The following is a 20,428-nucleotide window of genomic DNA, read 5'->3' as shown; positions in this document are numbered from 1 at the left end:
TCATCGCAAATTTTTACCAGCTTGTTTTTCAGAACCTGGTTCTGTCTCTCTACCGCTCCAGCTGATTCTGGATGATAGGAACAAAAGTGTTTCCAGGGTGTACCCAGAAACGCTTCAACTGCTGAAATTGCACTGTTCACAAAATGCGAGCCATTATCACTTGATAATCTCTCAGGAATTCCCCAACGTGGGATTATCTCCTGTAGGAGTAATTTTGCCACCCCTTGTGCATCTGCTTTTGCTGTTGGTAAAACTTCAACCCATCCTGAAAAAAGATCTACAGCAACTATGCAGTATTTCTTTTTATCTGATTGTGTCAACTCAATATAATCAAGCATTACATGTGAGAATGGTCTTGGCGGCCTGGGATGCCCCGCCTGTCTCATTGCCTGACCCCTGGCCACATTGTTCGTTCCGCAAATCAGACATCTGCTGCAAAAATCTGCTGCCACTGTGGAAAAACCTTTGGTAAACCAGTTATTTTTCATAATGGAAAACATTCCCGTTTTGGAAGCGTGGTCCAGCCCGTGTGTCAGTTTCGCATATGCCTGAAAGAAATGAGAAGGTAAACATGGTTTTTCATTGGGGCCCCACCACTGATTATTTTTATACACACAGCCTGCATCTCTCCATTTTCTCTTGTCATCAGCAGATGCATGCTGCTGCATAGCTTCTATGTCCCCTAGTTCCTCATCCAGCCGGGCTGCTGTGGTTATCTGAACAGGAAGCAGAGCCGCAGCCTTTGCAGCTAAATCAGCTTGCCTGTTTCCTTTAGAAACATCATCACTGCCTGAAGTATGGGCCAGACATTTGCACACTGCCACTTCTTTTGGCAACATCAAAGCATCCAATAATTGACCCACTAACTGGTGATTCAATATTGGCTTACCATCTGCTTTCAAAAACTTTCGATGTTTCCACAACGAGCCAAAGTCATGTACAACACCAAAAGCATACCTTGAGTCAGTGTAAATTGTAACACGTTGGCCACTTGCCAATTTGCATGCTGCAGTCAGAGCAACCAATTCAGCAGCTTGTGCAGAAAAATGTGATGGCAGTGGTTGTTGTTCCAGAACCTCAGTTAATGAAACAACTGCATAACCTGTTCTGTTTCTACCACAAGCATCTTTGCTGGATGATCCATCCACAAAAAGAATCATGTCACTGTTGGGTAAAGCCTCGTCTGTCAAGTCTGGTCTTGGACTACATATCTGTTCCAAAGCTGAAACACAACAGTGTGGTTCTCCGTCTTCTTCTGTGGGGAGCAGATTTGCGGGATTCAAAACATTACATCGTTTTACAGTAATGTTAGGCATTTCTAGCAGCACAAAATTATATCTCAGCCAGCGAGCTGCAGATAAGTGAGAAGTCTTTTGTTCTAACAAAATCAGAGACACAGCATGTGGTACAAGCAGTGTTAAATCACTGAAACCCACAAAATCTCTAGAAGCCATCACAGCTCTCTCCGCTGCCGCCACAGCTCTCAGACAAGCAGGAAGTCCCCTTGCAACTGCGTCTAACCTGGTGGAAAAATACGCAACAGGTCTCTGTCTCCCAGCGTGTTCTTGTAACAAGACAGAAGACATATAACCATCTTTTTCAGCTACTGTCTGTGTAAACGCTCTTGCTGAGTTCGGAATTCCGAGTGTAGGAGAACTCTGCAAAGCTTGTTTCATCTCACAAAAAGCCCTTTCTGCCTCTGCGGTCCATGTCAGTTTGTCAGAGGCTGCCATTTCCTGCCCGTAAATTAATGCTGACAGAGGCCCTTCCTTTTCACTGTAGCTAGGAATGAATGTTCTGCAATACGAAGTCATTCCCAAAAACGACATCATTTGCTTTTTCGTGATCGGTTTAGGAATGTTTTGTATTGCAGTGACCCTTTTGTCAGATAATGACTTCCCATTTGCTGTCAACACGTGACCTAAAAAGGTAACTTTGGATTGATTGATAGCTATTTTACTCGGGTTGACCTTGTGGCCCCGTTCTGCCAAGTAGGTTAACAATGTGATTGTAGCCTGCTTACAGATCTGTTCGTTTGGACAGCAGAGTAACAAGTCATCAACATATTGCAACAGAGCCACACCAGGTGGAAGTATCAAATCTTCTAAACTGCGTTTTAAAGCTTCGTTGAATATTGTTGGACTTTCACAAAAACCCTGACATAATCGTGTAAAGGTGTATGCTTTACCATTGAAATTAAATGCAAACCAAAATTGTGAGTCAGGATGCACTGGAACGCTGAAAAACGCATTTGAAATGTCAACAAGCGTGTAACACTTAGTGTCAGCTGGAATCTGTGCGAGGATCGTATAAGCGTTCGGTACGTTTGGAGCGCGTGCCTCCACGGCGTCATTAACCGCTTTAAGATCCTGGACAAATCTATATTCAACAGCTTGATTTGCGTCCCTAATTTTCTTTACCGGAAAAATGGGAGTGCGGACAGGTGAGTCCGGACACTCAACAATGACCCCTTTTTCCAACAAAGAATTAAACACTGGCGTAATGCCTTCAATCGCTTCCTTTTTCAATGGATACTGCATTTTCTTTGGTCTGTAATCAGATTTAGGTTTGATTCGAACAGGCTCACAACCTGCAATCAGACCCACATCATATTTGTCTTTAGCCCACAGACAACTCGGCACTTCCTCTAACCCCTCAGGGATACTAGGGAGATGCAATAAAGTCAGATTTTCAAAGTTCACTTCCTCCTCCAACACTGTGACTGATCTCAAACCTCTCAATGTTTTATGACACGGTTGTTTGAACCATCCGGTACTTTCACTTTGGCAGATCATTCTTTGTTGATCTATTATGACCCAGTCGGTCAGTTCATGGCACTTGGCCATGAAGGGACCTGCGTCACGCCATTCAGCCTTCACTGGTTTAGCCAGTGAGATGTGAGGCTGTGCATTTTCCACGTCATAAAACATTGCCTGATTGTCAGTCAGTTTCACACCCAAAACACACCAGTGGTTTGTCCAATACAAGTAATCTGTCTTTATATTTTCCACATCAACATTAAACCAACGCTGCTCAAATTCATCATCAGGTTCAATGCTGACATGTGAAGTACAATGCAGATCTGAATCATTCATAAAATCAGATGATGACAACACTCTGTCATGAGCCTTTGTGGTCAGACACGTGTTAGAAACTTGCCATTCATAAACAAACAGATGGGTTTCCTCTGCTTCTAAATGCAGCATTCTCATGTCAGCCTGAAGCCCTTTAGTAGTACAGTGAACAGAAATACCCAGTTTGCACATTAAATCTCTTCCCATCAGATTAACTGGACATGACTGAGAAATCAGGAAACGGTGTTTGAATTTTCTCTCATTAATTGAACACTCAAACGGCGTTGAGAATGGTTCAATAACCACATGACCAGTAGCACTTCTGGAAGAAGTCATTTTCCCAGAATATGAAATAGGTTGTGTTAATTCTGTTTCTTGAATAATGGAGTTACTCGCGCCTGTATCTAACAAAAATAATAATGTTTTGTCCAAAACATTTACTTCTATCAAAGGTAAGGAATCTTTAGCCCTATAGAAAACATTAGCAAGCACTTCTTCATTGCAGCGAGCAGAGTCAGAAACGAAAGGAGAATGATACTTATCTGATGGAGAGTCAGGAAACCCGTTGCTCGCACCCCCCTCCTCTCAGTCTGCCTGCCCCGTGCTGAGCGCCGCCCGCGGGCAAGTGTCACGCCAATGTCCCTTTTGTCCGCAGATAAAGCAAGTGTCGCGATCCGGACGCTGTTGGTTTTGTGAAAAATGTCTATCTTTTCCACGACCCCGTCCTCTGCCTCTTCCCCCACTACTACTTTGGTTGCGTAGATAGTGGTTTTGCTTGAGATTGTTGTTATGCAGCGCTATCAGAGCTAGAGTAAAATCTTTGTCTTGTTTGGTGATTTTGGCTGTTTTCTGCTTCTTGATGATTGTTTCGTGATGTTTTGCATGTCGTCTGATTTCAGCTGTGGAGGCCAGTTGCCATCCAACACAGCTTCTTTCAATTTCTTTTGAAATTTCTCTGTCCAGACCATCCATGAACAAAGTTCTCAAATAGTCATCATAAGGATCAGACCCCATAGCTTCCGCATTCTGGCCTGTTGGTGGTGGTCTTTTTTCGATACCACCATGGCGATCAAAGCACTCTTTCAGCCGAAGAAAATATGCTTCAGTGGTTTCATCTTTCCCTTGAATGCATTGACGAACTTGGTTAATGTCCATCGTGCGTGGAAATACTTTCTGTAAAGCGTTGATGATTCCCTCGACTTTATTTTTATAGTCACCGTTTGTCTGATGGTTGTAGTCGACATGTATCATTCGGGCATCTTCTGGCCAGTGCTCAGACATTTTTGCCATCTGCACTGCTCCATATCTCAAAACCAGCAGTCTCCACAGTTCACCGAGAGTCGGTCTGAATTCTCTGCAGAAAAGAGCTAAATCAACACCCAGTCTTGCCCCACCTGCTTCGATGTTTGGCAGGTGTTCAGAAGCTTGCTTCAGTTCCTCTTGGGTCCATGGTCGCATCACCAGAACCGATCCATTTGGTCCCGCCACTTCGAGCATCGGTGCCTGAAAATTCTGGAGACTTTCGTCGTCATCATCGCTTTCACTTTTTATCTCTGTCTCTGAGTCATCAGTCTGATAACGTTGGTTTCGCAGGGTCTGTTGCCGCCCCATTTGCCGTCTTAACGTGGCTCTGGTCGAATCTTGATCAACTTTTCTTTTTTGCTGCCTTCGTGAGTGCAAAGTCAAGTTTCTCATGTTTGTGCTTAGCAGGTCTTCTAAGTCTTTGTTGCATTTCTGTGGCTTGGCTTCTCTGAACAGTGCACCAGAGCGCGTTGTCGATGCGTCACTTCTTCCTTCCTCTGTTGGAGTGTATTCGGGCGGCGGTGCAGTTGGTGTGCTGGCTTGCACCTCTCCCGCAGCTTGAGCAACCTCCCCCGGGGCAGGAAAGAGAGCAGGTGGTGGATGGCGAGCCGGATATCCCTCGTCCTCCACCGTCATTCTCGCGTAGTGACCGAAAAAGGGAGAAGAAGAGTCAGCAATAGCACTACAGTCATTTTTAAGATTCACTAGTGCTTTCTTTGAAGCCTCCTGTCTTTCCTCATCAGAGTATAATGGTGCGATAGCCCGACAGACTTGTTTTTGTTGTCTGCGTGTTGCTTCATCCAACCATTTTACTATGATTTCACCACATTTATCATATTGCTCTTTGTCCTTCTTTTTTACAATATGAGTCGCCCAATTTATTTTAGTTTGAGTTAAATGTGACACACTTAAACCCCCGTTAAATCCATATTGACTTATCAAAAACGGCACAAAAGCATGATACCAAGTTCCCATTACCTTATCCATAGCTTTATATGAGCCCTTAGAGAAATTAACCTGTTCCTCCACGCTTTTCGAATTTTCATTACCCATTGGGTTTATCTACAGTATTTATATTTGCGTACTTGAATCTTTTCTCTCACGTGGTCACCACGTTACTTTATTTACTGTGTTAATTCTTCCCCCCCGCGTGGCCACCACGCCTGCCTAAATTCGTCAATTTAGGACTTTCAAAATGCCCACATCCGTCGATGTTAGGTCTTTTTCCCAAACAAGTGCTTTCTTAAAATGTCCGAAAATTACTATCAGGCTTATTTCGAACAGCCCCTTGTTTGGACGCTTGAGAAACCCTCTTTCTCAAACTCTGGCCCTTCTGGGAAAACAATTAACACCTGGCATTTGAGAAAACTACTTTTTATTCTCAAACCCTGTTTGGAAGTTACTTTCAGGCTTATTCCAAAACTCCTGACCCTTTCAGGAAAGCATTCAATACGCAAATATTTTTTCTTATATCTCATTTACCACGTAAATAATTTTTTCTCTCACCGTCTTTTGATGACCTCGTGAGTTCAGTTCTGGGAGTACGTTCACCTCCGTTCGTCGTGATGAGTAGAACAATTCTCTCTCCTTAAACTTGAGGATTTTGAGCCGCAGAGCTGGTCTCTCGGGATGATCAATTCAATTGTCCCTCTATCACGGCGATCGGTTGGTTCACGGTTATCCCATCATCCTCGTCGCCATTTGTTGTGGAAATAATTCTATTCGAAAAGTGAGGAGGAAGGAGACAAATGCAAAAACCTTTGAAAAGTCAAAGTATCAAAATCTTTTATTTCTTGCAAGAAATTGGCAGTTCACATACAGAGAATGTCTGTCATGAGAAGAGCAAAGCTACTTCCAGTTGGCATCATTATATACCCTTAACACATCCTGGGTCCGTTGCATCCAGTCTTGTTTACCTTAAAAGGAAACATCTTTGTTCAAGACCCCCCCTGTCTCACATAAATTTATCTAGACAGCACAATACCCAAGTCTGCAAAGGTTCCTGTTTTTAAGCTACTTGGTTTTCACACATTCTGCTTATCGCTAATTTGATCGACGCTGCTCAAATCAACGCACATACTTTTCACACTTTAAAGTACAATAGGTCACTTTGACCTCTTGTTGTACACAGTCACGTTGTAACTGAGTTTTCTATCACTCAGAACATTTTGTTCCTTCTAGCCTGTCCTAACTTATGCATTTCTAAAGTCTTGGTTACATATCTTTAATAATGATTATATGATTATATTTCTTTAACTGCTTCACGAGTACAAATACATGTTCAATGTTAAATGTTCAATGTTAATACCAGTGATACACATCTAAAGTAAAAGAACACATCTATAAGTGTTAAATGTTAATACAAGTGATACACATGAGTAAAAGGTTCACATCTATAAGTAAAGAACACATCTAAGTAAAATGAACACTTCTAATAGTAAAAACACATCTAAGAGTCAAACACATGTCTAAATGTAAAATTTCCCTTACAACACACACAGCTTTTATAGTTCATATATGCAATTTTTAACATAAATGGTGTATTAATAATAAAAAAAAACCAGTTGCTTCAGTCTAGTAAATGTTTCTTACATTACTTAATAAAGATAATTAAAGCCCTCATTTCTGAGCAAAATGACTTTACTTGATAAAAAAAATAATAAAAAAAAAAGTTAAAAAAAAAGTATAAACTATCAGTCAGAGGACAGAAGGCATGAAGTAGATTGTGTACAAGATGTTTTTCAGCAAAGTTTTGGTCATATGGATAATAGGCCCTAGAAATTAGCATATTAAATATGATACAGTAGGCTAATATATTCATAAATAGGCATTATACTTATTGTTCGACCGAATTTTACAAAGAATGTTTAGTTTAAGTTATGAGAGAATAAATGTTTTAAAATTGTTATTAAAATGCTGTAACACGCATTGCCAAACCAGCATTCTTTTTTCCAATTAATTTATACTCCCAAAGGGGCAACGTATCCTGGGAGATACAAACATTTACAGGCAGATTATGGAAAATGGAAAAATTAAATCCATAAAATTTCTTTGACAAGTCCCCTCAAATATTGTAAATATGTGAAATGTATCACTGAAGGCGAGTAGATTTCCCACTACAGGTCATGTTGTTTTTAAATGCTGCCCATGAGCTAAACAGAGAATATATGAATGAAGTCACCAGATCTAAATATTCACAACAAACACCCTTTCAACATGAAAACTGAGAAATTAAAAGAAATCCCTGCTTCTCCTCACAGACTCTTGAATGTTTGTGTGTCCCAGGATACATCGCCCCTTTTAGGGTTCATTTTAAATTAAGAGAATAATTATATGAATACTATATAAATTACAAATAATTACAATTCATATAATATAAATATAAAATTCTTTAATTTGGAGTGAGAGATACAGGGGGAGTGGCTTTATTGTATCAGATACATGTCACTTTACTCACAGCTGATTGGTCCAGATTTGGTTTGTGATCTCTAACACAGAATACATTCATTTTATTCAAGGTCATCCTGCAGCGCAAGTTACCATGGCGATCGAACCCGCTAGAAACTTGAGCCCGAAAAAACAGAGTTTGCTCAAAATAATCTCAAACCATGGCGATCGAACCCGCTAGAAACTTGAGCCCGAAAAAACAGAGTTTGCTCAAAATAATCTCAAACTTCCAAGGGGAGCAACTGAAACTGGCTTCATGCAACAGGACACAGAAACAGTGGGAAACACTGCTGTAACAAACACCACTCACTGTCATTCTGAAGTGCTCCTGAAGAGCTTAATGAGCTGGGTCAGTGTGTTGGATCTGAACTCTGCAGATAGGTAGATCTCCAGGAACAGTTTTGGGCGCTCCAGATTTAGATTAACGAGATACACATGATTTACGTTTCCTGCTTCTGTGCATCAAAATGATACATAATATTGAACTATTCATTCGGGCACGTACATTCTTTCATTCTTTCTCCGCAAGAACACAAGTCCGTTCTTAGATCTGAGAAACCACCCAGGAGAACCCCAACACTGCACATTTTGGATGTCTCTCTTCTCTGACAAACCCCTTTACTAACGAGCTGATGAGTTGAATCAGCTGTGTTTGATTATAGAGACATCTAAACTGTGCAGTGCTGGTGAAACTCCAGGATCAGGGTTGAGAACCACTGAATTATTTTACAGGAACATCATTGGGGAAAACACTGTTGAATAACATGGGGGAACAGGAATGTCATTGTAGTCAGAGTGAAACAGACTAAAATTATCGAATATAATGAAATATTGACCCAATTTAAAGGATTTTTTTTTTTTAAATGTAAAAAGAAACACTGGTACCAGATCATGAGATTAGTAATTTGTGTACGCCTGTGATTTCTGTGCTCAGATTTAGTGTTTACAGAACATTTTACAAGCTAATTTTAGTCCTAAAATTGACATCAAATGATTCATCTTACTGAGGACAAAGACATGTGTGACAATCAGAGAGACAATCTTACAGCAGTTTCTCCAGTTTACAGTGAGGATCCTCCAGTACAGCAGAGAGCAGATGAACTGAATCTCCTAGTTTATTCTCAGAAAGATTCAGATGTCTCAGGTGTGAGGGGTTTGATCTCAGAGCTGAAGCCAGAGCAGAACAACCTTCATCTGTGACTCCACAATCACTCAACCTGTAGAGAACAATGACACACTCTTCACTCTCTCAGTTCAGATCAACACATACAAGCCACAATTCTACACAGACTATTAAATGTGTCTCAATTTTCATTGGAGATTTAAAATAATAAAGAAATTCAAAAAGCTTTCAACACCTGTGCTCCAAAAATCCCAGTTTATATTGGCAGTTTAATAGGAGAAACACAGAGGAAAGATAATCTTTTGTTGTTTGTTAATTATTGATCCACTGATGTTGTGAAGGCTCAAACAAAACCAACTTTTTCAATGATTTCAGACAGCAAGACAGCAACTTAATGACATCATATTAAACAATAACATCACACACCTGACGAAAACATTTCTGGACCTTTTGTTACGGGAAATGAGGACAGAAGATGCAAATGCAAGAACTCAGTTTTATTGAATGAACACGTAGAAAGAGTAATCCAACACTCAAGACTCAGTCCATATATTCCTGGTAGCGCAGGGAGCAGATGGGCAACCCGAATCCCGTGGTGATGTGATGAGAAGGGATAAATCCTCAGATGACGTGGGCTGACAGGAACACAACACGAACCAGTGAAGTGCAGAGACGAAACAGGATCCTTGAACAAGAACAGGCAGGCAGAACTCAACGTGAACATCCAAACGGGAACCGGGAACACCAATGAAGACCAACAGCACAGGGAGAACTCTCGCAACGATCTGACAAACACAAGACGAAACACCATGAGCTTAAATAGAGATCGCTGATCAGAATCAGCTGGCGCTGATGACAATCAGCAACTGATCAGCGACCACGCCCACAACACACACACACACACAACACAACACAGCGCGAGAAAGAGTCAGTGAATTCATGAACCGTGACATTACCCCTCCCCCTAGGAGCGCCTCCTGGCGCTCCCAGGAGGACCTACCTGTTGATTGTAATCATCAATAAGGGAGTGATCCAGAATGTCTCTGGCAGGAACCCAACTTCTCTCCTCCGGACCATAACCTTCCCAGTCCACCAGATACTGAAATCCGCGTCCCCTCCGCCTTGAGTCCAGAATACGATTTACCGAATACGTAGGTTCCCCATCTACGAGTCGCGGCGGTGGGGGAACCGGGACTGGCGGATTAAGCTGAGAATGAAACACGGGCTTTAATTTGGAGACATGAAAGGCGGGGTGAATTCTCCTGTACGCTGGAGGAAGTTTGAGGCGGACTGTCACCGGACTAATGATCTTGGTGACAGTGAATGGGCCAATGAATTTAGGAGCTAGTTTGTTAGACACGGAGCGGAGCGGAATGTTTCTAGTAGAAAGCCACACTTTTTGACCCACAACGTATACGGGAGGCTTTGACCGGTGGCGATCGGCCTTAGCCTTGGTGCGTGCCCTCACTTGGAGAAGAGTCTCACGGGCTCTGGTCCATGTGCGACAACACCTCTGGACGAAGGCGTGAGCGGAGGGGACCGCAACTTCGGATTCCAGGCTAGAAAAAACTGGTGGCTGGTACCCTAAACTGCACTGAAACGGAGATAGGCCCGTGGATGACACTGGTAACGAGTTATGGGCGTACTCCACTAATGAAAGTTGCTGACTCCAGGAGGAAGGATTCTTGGACACCAAACATCGCAACATTCTCTCAAGATCTTGGTTGGCCCTCTCCGTTTGCCCATTGCTCTGGGGATGGTAACCCGAAGACAGACTGACAGTCGCGCCCAGTAATTTACAAAACTCCTGCCAAAATTTGGACACAAATTGGGACCCTCTGTCAGAAACCACATCAGTCGGGAGGCCATGTAACCGAAAGACGTGATCTATGACAGCCACCGCTGTCTCCTTGGCTGAAGGTAATTTGGGCAAGGGAATAAAATGAGCCGCCTTCGAGAACCGGTCCACTACGGTCAAAACGACCGTCTTACCCTGGGAGGGTGGGAGGGCGGTTATAAAATCTAGCGCTATATGGGACCAGGGTCTCGAAGGGACAGACAGCGGTTGGAGTAACCCATCTGGGGGTCGATTGGAAGTCTTACCAGTGGCACAAACCGAGCAAGCCAAAACAAAACTCCGAATGTCGCGAGCCATTAATGGCCACCAGAATCGTTGCTTGACCAAAAAACAGGTACGATTAACCCCTGGATGACATGCTACGCTGGAACAGTGACCCCATCGAATAACGTCGGACCGAACCCCCTCTGGCACAAACAAACGACTCGGTGGGCAACCGGGCGGAGGCATTACCCCTTCTAAGGCCGTCTTGACCTTCGATTCGACCTCCCATGTGAGTGTGGAGATAACTACTTTCTCAGGTAAAATGCACTCGGGAGTAACCGGGCGTTCGGATGGGTCAAAAATACGAGATAAAGAGTCGGGCTTGATGTTTTTACCTGAGCCCGGGCGGTACGAGAGAACAAAGTCAAAACGTCGGAAAAAAAGTGCCCATCGAGCCTGCCTGGAGTTGAGTCTTTTGGCAGATCTAATATATTCCAAGTTCTTATGATCGGTCCAAACGATAAAAGGTACCCCCGACCCCTCTAACCAATGACGCCACTCCTCCAGCGCTAACTTGACTGCCAACAACTCTCTGTTACCAATGTCATAGTTACGTTCGGCAGGAGATAAACGATGGGACAAAAACGCGCAAGGGTGCATCTTGTCATCTGAGGAAGAACGCTGGGATAGAACTGCACCTACCCCCACCTCTGACGCGTCGACCTCCACCACGAACTGACGGGAGGAATCAGGGGCAATAAGAATGGGAGCTGAACTGAAGCGGCTCTTGAGGTTGGCGAACACAGCCTCGGCTGTATTCGACCACCTGAACGTCGTTCTGGGGGAGGTCAAGGCAGTCAGAGGCGCGGCTAGTTGGCTGAAGTTGCGAATAAAACGCCGATAGAAATTGGCAAACCCCAGAAACCTCTGTAGGGCCTTACGGGAATCTGGACTTGGCCAATCCATCACAGCCTTAACCTTGTCAGGATCCATGCGTATTCCCTCAGATGAGATGATGTAACCTAAGAAAGGAACAGACTGTGCATGAAAAGCGCATTTCTCCGCCTTGACAAAAAGCCCATTCTCTAGCAACCTCTGAAGCACTCGTCTGACATGCTGAACGTGTTCCTGGAGAGAAGATGAAAAAATCAATATGTCATCCAGGTAAACATATATGAACTGGTCAACCATATCTCTCAGCACGTCATTGACGAGTGCCTGGAAAACCGCTGGGGAGTTGGACAGGCCGAAGGGCATGACCAAATATTCAAAATGGCCCCTGGGGGTATTGAAAGCGGTTTTCCATTCATCCCCCTTCCTGATGCGAACCAAATGATATGCATTGCGCAAGTCCAGTTTTGTGAATATGGAGGCTCCCTGCAACCGCTCGAAGGCTGAAGACATCAACGGCAAAGGATAAGTATTCTTTACCGTGATGTTGTTCAACCCCCGGTAATCAATACACGGTCGCAGAGATCCATCCTTCTTACCCACAAAAAAGAACCCCGCCCCCGCTGGAGAAGAGGAAGGACGAATGAATTCGGAAGCTAGAGAATCAGAAATGTATTTCTCCATGGCCTCCCTCTCAGGAACAGAAAGAGAGTATAACTTGCCCTTAGGCGGAGACGTACCTGGCATAAGGTCTATAGCACAGTCATAGGGACGATGCGGAGGAAGAGAAGCAGCCCGAGACTTACTGAACACTTCCTTCAGGTCGAGGTACTCCGCGGGCACGTTAGATAAATTCACCGACTCCTCCTGCAAGACAGAACTGGACACCAAAGAACAGGCAGACATTAAACAAGACGCATAACAATTGGTGCTCCAAGCAGACACAGAATTGTGACCCCAGTCAACCCTGGGATTATGCTGTGTGAGCCAGGGATGACCGAGGACCACCGGGGAATGAGGAGAGTCCAGGAGTAAGAAAGATAGTTCTTCTGTATGGTTGCCTGAGGTTATGAGTGTCAGCTTATCAGTGGTGAGTGTAATGACCGGTAGTTCTTGTCCGTTAAGTGCATTGACAGAAATCGGACTGGTGAGTGATCTGATGGGAATTTGCAGCTTACGTGCCATGGATAGATCCATAAAATTCCCCTCGGCCCCAGAATCCAGAAGTGCGTGGCAGTTGAAAAATCGGGTTGCCCATTGCAGTCTCACCGGGAGGAGAGTGGAGGAGGTCTTGTTGGTGGAGATCCCGCCCGACAGTAGCCTCCCGCTTACTGTCGAGCTCGATCCTTTACGGGGCAGATATTGATGAAATGACCAGCCCCACCGCAGTACAGGCATAGGCCCCGGGATCTCCGTCGTTCTCTCTCCTCCCGGGAGAGCCGAGCTCTACCCACCTGCATGGGCTCGAGATCGAAGGTATGGCTGACCGTATCACCACCACTGGCTCGAGGGGCTGCGAAGGTCTCCGGAACCAGAGTCCTGCGGGAATGTTGTTCCACCCGTTGCAGTCGGGCATCCACCCGCAGGGCCAACTCGATTAGTCCATTAAGATCCTTCGGGAGATCCAAAGCATATATCTCTCGTTGGATACGGTCAGCCAGCCCATGCAGGAAGCGATCCCACTGCGCCTCCTCGTTCCAGTTACACTCCGCGGCGAGAGTGCGAAACTCAATCGAGTAGTCGGTGACTGATTGGCTTCCTTGGCGAAGATCAGCTAGTTGACGTGCAGCTTCTCTTCCAGCCACCGCTCGATCAAACACTCTCTTTATCTCCGCCGCGAGTGACTGGAACGAGGAACAGCATGGATCTTGACTCTCCCACACCGCCGTTCCCCACTGAGCCGCACGTCCAGACAGTAGCGTGAGAACCAGAGCTACCTTTGCGTCTTCCGAAGCAAAAGTCTGGGGTTGCAGAGCAAAAAACATGGAACACTTGGTTAGAAATGCTCTACATAAATGTGGCTCACCGCTGTATCTCTCAGGAGCTGGTACTCTGGGCTCATGTGGCTGGTTAGTTGACGGGGTTGTAGGCGGGGTTGGCGGTGTGGGTGGCGCAGTGGGAGGAGTTAGATCTTGAATTCGCTGGGTGAGCTCGGTCACCTGCGCTACCAAGGCTTGCACAGCGCGTCCAGTCAGGGCTAAATTCTCCTCCTGCTGGTCCATCCTCGTCGTGCTTCGGGACAGAAACTCTGCCAGGTCTGTGCTTCTCGCTGCATCCATGATGGTCAGATCGTTCTGTTACGGGAAATGAGGACAGAAGATGCAAATGCAAGAACTCAGTTTTATTGAATGAACACGTAGAAAGAGTAATCCAACACTCAAGACTCAGTCCATATATTCCTGGTAGCGCAGGGAGCAGATGGGCAACCCGAATCCCGTGGTGATGTGATGAGAAGGGATAAATCCTCAGATGACGTGGGCTGACAGGAACACAACACGAACCAGTGAAGTGCAGAGACGAAACAGGATCCTTGAACAAGAACAGGCAGGCAGAACTCAACGTGAACATCCAAACGGGAACCGGGAACACCAATGAAGACCAACAGCACAGGGAGAACTCTCGCAACGATCTGACAAACACAAGACGAAACACCATGAGCTTAAATAGAGATCGCTGATCAGAATCAGCTGGCGCTGATGACAATCAGCAACTGATCAGCGACCACGCCCACAACACACACACACACACAACACAACACAGCGCGAGAAAGAGTCAGTGAATTCATGAACCGTGACACCTTTATTCACCTTATTCCGGAAGTAGCACTGGGTGGCGCCATCCGCGTAATCTCACTTCCTGGTTTAGCTACTTAGCGCTTTGTTTGCCCTGGTCCAATCTGTTATCTGTCTTGATATAAGTAGATAATATTATAGCCAAATGCGTTGGCCTATGGTTATTAACAACTGCTGCAACGTACTAAAGTACATTTCACTTGAAGCTTTTGAAACAATGCCACAATCAAATTATTTATAGCTGTGTCTTTCTAATAGCTATTACTTAGTTATGAAGATGTGCACAAACACTACTACATGTAAAGTTTGAAACATTATTACACCACAGTTTGTTTGCTTAATCACCAGATACATTTGCAGTGTATAGCCAACAGATGAGAAAAAAATAGCCACGAACTGGTGTAGAAAGAAAGTAGAGCCTCAACTAGATGAACAAGAGGGTAACGTTAGCTTAGCTAACTGCTAGCTGCAATTTCTTATGGTTTGATCTCTAACACAAGTAATGGCTGTAAAATAAATCCAGCGACTGAATTCTAGAGGACCATAGCTTTCAAACAAGGTATAGCATGTGTATGTGTCCTGTAGTGAGACCATTACAACATTAGATGTGTGTGGCTAATGTAGGCTAAACACTACACATCGGGCGATCAGATAGGCAGACGGGTCATATAAACACCTAAAAGTCGTTTAAAAATTACCCCGTGAAACAGTGCATTGCTGTGCTGTTGGTACACACGTACATAGCACATTTGGCACAAATTAGCTTATCTTATGTGACATTTTATCAGTGAGACTTCTCTGCAGTTCTCCTCGAAATTGAATGAGGGTCCGCTAAACCGGAAGTTGGTTTACAACGGAAGGACTGGACAGAAGTAAAAGTGGGCGGGGCAGAATAAGGTGAATAAGGAAACAGCCAAGCAACCAAAATGACATAAAAGTTATAATAGATCAATTAAATGTACTGTTTGTTACATGATTCCCAATTATTTCCATTATTTCACTATTTCTAGTATTTGTACTTTACATTTTCATTTAAATGTTATAATTAGCAATTCATTTAATTTTACCTGTAAAGCAGATTTGTTAAATGACAGCATTAATTAAAGTTTCTTATGGGGCAAGAACATTTTTCTAATGGCACAGCATTTTTTTCATAAGTTAACTGCATCTCCTGCAACAAACCACTCCCGATAATATCTGCAAATTAATGTACGGCTCAGACTAACTGTTGGCCTACATCATGTAAGACTCCAATAAAATTATTAGGTAATTATTACTCTCAGTGAGTAAACTGTGTCTATTATGATAGACTACACAGCATTGTAATATTATTTTCAAATGAGTTTTTAAATTATTATTATTATTATTATTTTAAGTCATTATCGTACCTGGTTCATTAGGCTACTCTTGTAAGAAAGTAGCAGTGGCTGGAACAGACTTTAAGTATCACCTGCGCTTGAAAAGATGCAATCTAATCCAGTTTACATGAAATAAGATGCTCCCGTTTGAGCTTACGGACCTGTTGCTATGACAGCAATTCCAGGATGAGCTTTGAAGAACCTAACAATCCTGGATCATGTAAAATCATCAACAGTAAAATCCAGATAACAGTAATCCACGTATGAAGAACGGGCCCCTGTTCTCCAGTGCATTGTTATATTGAGTTTGATATGTTTTTGTAGATTGTAAATTATTTTTGTTGTTTTCACAGTGATATTACTGTATTCTCAACAGTTCTCTACTGTATAAGCCGTGTGTAGTGATGATGTGCCTCCAGTGCTCGAAGTGGGCCGGTACGCACCAGCACTTTTATATTTTAAGCTGTAGTGTAGCCTCACTTTTTCTTGTGTACCTTCAGAAAACTTTAACTCGATTTTTCTCAAAATTGACTTTGACTATTAAATTCAAACAGGTGTAGATCAGTCATGAACATTTGCTCATTGCGACTCATTTTGCCAGAACGGGTCACGTATGTCAGCAGACGCATATGTAAAATCAAAACTGGCAAATGTTACTTAATGAAATGTCGACGCAGGACGAGGTATAGGACTGTGAAGCTTTGGGGGTATTGTTGGACTTGATCTACTCCATCTGTGTTTTGATCATTATTCTGAATCCGATCCAGACGTCGTCTAAATATCTAATATCTAAAAATTCTTAAATCAAGATACATAAGCAATTTTTCAGTATACAAGACTTAACTTATTTTGCTTCTCAAGTAAATGTATCTTCAATTAAGAATACAAAAAAGAAAAGAAGACAAAAATACTGAGAAAGAAATGTATTTTCTGCAGTGTAGTCCTAAAATTAGCATCAAAGCATTTAGTCCAGGGTTCCTCAAATCCGGTTTTGAAGTGCCGCTGTCCTGCAGAGTTTATCTCCAACCCTAATTAAAGACGCCTGAACAAGCTAATCCATGTCTTCAGAGTTACAGGAAGGAGAGTTTTATCAGGGTTTGAGCTAAACTCAGTAAGGCAGCGGCCCTCCAGTGCCAGATTTGAGGAACCCTGATTTAGTCTTACAGAAGACGATAACATGTCTGACTATGATATACCGTAGATGATCTTACCAGAGTGTCTCCAGTTTACAGTCAGGATCCTTCAGTACAACAGAGAGAAGCTTCATACCCGGATCTCGCAGTTTTCTCTTATTCAGATTCAGTTCTCTCAGTTGTGAGGGGTTTGATATCAGAGCTGAAGTCAGAGCAGCACAATCTTTCTGTGTGACTCCACAATCACTCAAACTGTAGAGAGATGAAAATCATACTTGGTAAACACTATGAACTGAAAACAAAAAGCAATAGAAAATAGAGAAAAAATAGACAATTTGTAGATGAAGTAAAGAAAACACTGCACTTGGTCACCAATGGATGGCACTGTCTCAAAATTACTCAGGAACCTTGAGGTCATGGTGTCACAGATTACAATGGGAGAGAGAGTTAAGTGTGAATAAAAGACAAATGGGACATGGTATGGACTCAGGATAACAAACTCTCAGTGTGCAAAAGAACAAGATTCTGAACAGACACGACATAAACAACATCAAATTAAACCAACTAACTCCACGCTTTGCTCTAAATGTAAGACCGCATTCTTGGGCTAGAATTCTTGGGCTCCCTTGCAAGTGAATAACCAATAAACATGCTATATGAATATTACATTTTTTGTCTGTTGTTGCCAGGACTTTATAGTACTGGATCAGTGATAAATCACTCTCTTTGTATAGCGTATAATTAAGACAAATTATTCCCATGACATAAATTTTACAACCATCAACTGATATCTCAACCATGATAGCCTTTTTTTTTATATTGTGTGCTTTATTATGTCATATTATACATGCTTTATTATATATATTATGAAGTCATATTTATAGATTTTGACCTTTGCCTTTTTAGTCCAGTCTCTGGCTCTATCCAGTTGATGTTGTTTACCTCTATTGTAAGAGTTGGGCTTTATTTGTCTGTTTAAAATGTAATACTTAAAATGTTGATGAAAACCTTATCTAAGTAGTCAAGTTTCATTGTCAAATTTGCAACAATAAAGAATTAACTTTTAACGTGGATCAAATCCATATTAATTACTAAGTACTAAATTAAGTTTAAGTACTAAATCATTTGTAACATTAAACTTGTTTGTTTTAAATTAATCCTCATGTTGAAGACATTGGCTGTCAGGTACTTTAACACAAGTTTGAGTCAGCTTGTATTGTTTCCCAATCACATCTCCCCGTCATTATTCCCATCAATAAAATAGATTAATTCAAATAAAAAAAATCTGAAAAACAATAAAAACAAGTATGCTGCCATGTACAATAAATGTTCGTATGTTTCTTAGATTTATGAGCTTTTGATTTTCTTTTGTTTTAACAGTAAAGTGATAGTTTTCACTGATACTTACTGAACTTTAATCACGGGCAGCAGCTTCTGGAGAACCTTCAGTTTTTCAGCTTTATTGTTTTCTCCAACAAATGTATTAATATCAAACTTCTCCAGACTCTTCTCTGATGTCAACAACACAAAAACTACAGCTGACCACTGAGATGAAGAGAGTCTGGCTTCACTTATTGTTCCAGATTTCAGATGCTGTTGTATTTCCTCCACTAGTGACTGGTCACCCAGTTCATTCAGACAGTGGAACAGATTGATGGATTTCTCTGGAGAGTCAATGGTCCTGATCTTCTCCTTGATGTACTGAGCTGTTTTCTCATTGCTGTCAGACCTTCTTCTTCTCAGTGTCATTAGTCCCTGAAGGAGAATCTGATGAGACTCCACTGACAAACCCAGAAGGAACCGCAGGAAAAGGTCCAGATGTCCATTATTACTCTCTAGAGCCTGATTCACGGCTCTCTCATGAAGCTCAGAAAATGAAACATATTCTAGTGAACTGAGTTTAAACCAGTCCTTAAACATAGACAACAAACCTGATTTAGAGACTGTGTCAAATACATTTCTGTTGTTGTTTATGAAGCAGAGGTGCACATATAAAGCTGCTAGATGTTCCTGAACACTCAGATGAACAAAGCAGAAGACTTTCCCCTGATACAGGCCTGACTCCTCTATGAAGATCTGAGTGCACAATCCTGAGTACACTGATGCTTCTGTCACATTAATGCCACACTCTCTCAGGTCTTTCTCATAGAAGATCACATTGCCTTTCACAAGCTGCTGAAAAGCCACTTTTCCCAGTTTGAGGATCATGTCTTCATCTGTCAGGTTCTTCTCATAGTCCTTCTCATGTTTGATGTTGGACTGAAGGATCAGGAAGCGTGTGTACATTTGAGTGAGAGTCTTGGGAATCTCTCCACTCTCTGCTTCACTCAACATCTTCTCTAGAACAGTGGCTGAGATCCAGCAGAACACTGGGATGTGGCACATGATGTAGAGGCTCCTTGATGACTTCAGGTGTGAGATGATTGTATTGGCCAGACTCTGATCACTGATTCTCTTCCTGAAGTATTCCTCCTTCTGTGGCTCATTGAAGCCTCGTACCTCAGTCACTCGATGGACACACTCAGAGGGGACGAGATCGGCTGCTGCTGGTCTAGAGGTGATCCAGATCAGAGCAGAGGGAAGCAGATTCCCCGCAATGAGGTTCGTCAGCAGTACGTCCACTGATTTCTTTTTGTTTACATCTCGTAGAGTCTCATTCCTTTGAAAATGTAAGGGAAGACGACACTCATCCAGACCATCAAAGATGAACAACACTTTATATTTGTCACTGGATATTTCCATTTCTTTTGTTTCAGGGAAAAAGACATGAAGAAGATCTGAAAGACTGGACTTTTTGCCCTTCATCAAATTGATCTCTCTGAAAGGTAGTGGAAATATGAGCTGGACGTCCTGATTCACTTTGCCTTCAGCCCAGTCTAGGATGAACTTCTGCACAGAGACTGTTTTTCCAATCCCAGCGACTCCCTTTGTCAGCACAGTTGTGATGGGTTTGTTTTGTCCAGGTAAAGGTTTAAAGATGTCGTTGCATTTGATGGGTATGTCCTCTGTTGCTGCTCTCCTGGATTGTGTCTCAATCTGTCTCACCTCATGTTCATTACAGATCTCTCCACTGTCACCCTCTGTGATGTAGAGCTCTGTGTAGATCTCATTCAGGAGTGTTGGGTTTCCCTGCTTTGCTGTTCCCTCATTCAGACACTTAAACTTCTTCATCAGATTTGATCTAAATGTGTTGAGGACTTCATGGCTGCAAAATTAAAATTCCATGGTACATGTATTACATAAGTT

The 20,428-nt window shown here is 42.8% G+C and overlaps 1 protein-coding gene across 1 annotated transcript in view; it reads right to left on the bottom strand.

Moving 5' to 3' along the window:
- Window positions 1–20,428, bottom strand: part of LOC307153983 (NACHT, LRR and PYD domains-containing protein 12-like) — a 136,884-nt gene that overhangs the window by 38,916 nt on the left and 77,540 nt on the right. The window contains exons 6-7 of the mRNA XM_079863840.1: window positions 18,591–20,387; window positions 8,870–9,040 (exon numbers count right to left, since the gene is read on the bottom strand). Of these exons, the coding sequence (XP_079719966.1) occupies window positions 8,870–9,040; window positions 18,591–20,387 (1,968 nt within the window). The remainder of the gene's footprint in view (window positions 1–8,869; window positions 9,041–18,590; window positions 20,388–20,428) is intronic.

Source organism: Squalius cephalus, assembly GCF_949319135.1.
Source record: "Squalius cephalus genome assembly, chromosome: 25".
NCBI classification, from domain to species: Eukaryota; Metazoa; Chordata; class Actinopteri; order Cypriniformes; family Leuciscidae; genus Squalius; species Squalius cephalus.
The sequence above is the reverse complement of the archived record's forward strand: the minus strand, read 5'-3'. Positions and strand labels throughout refer to the sequence as shown.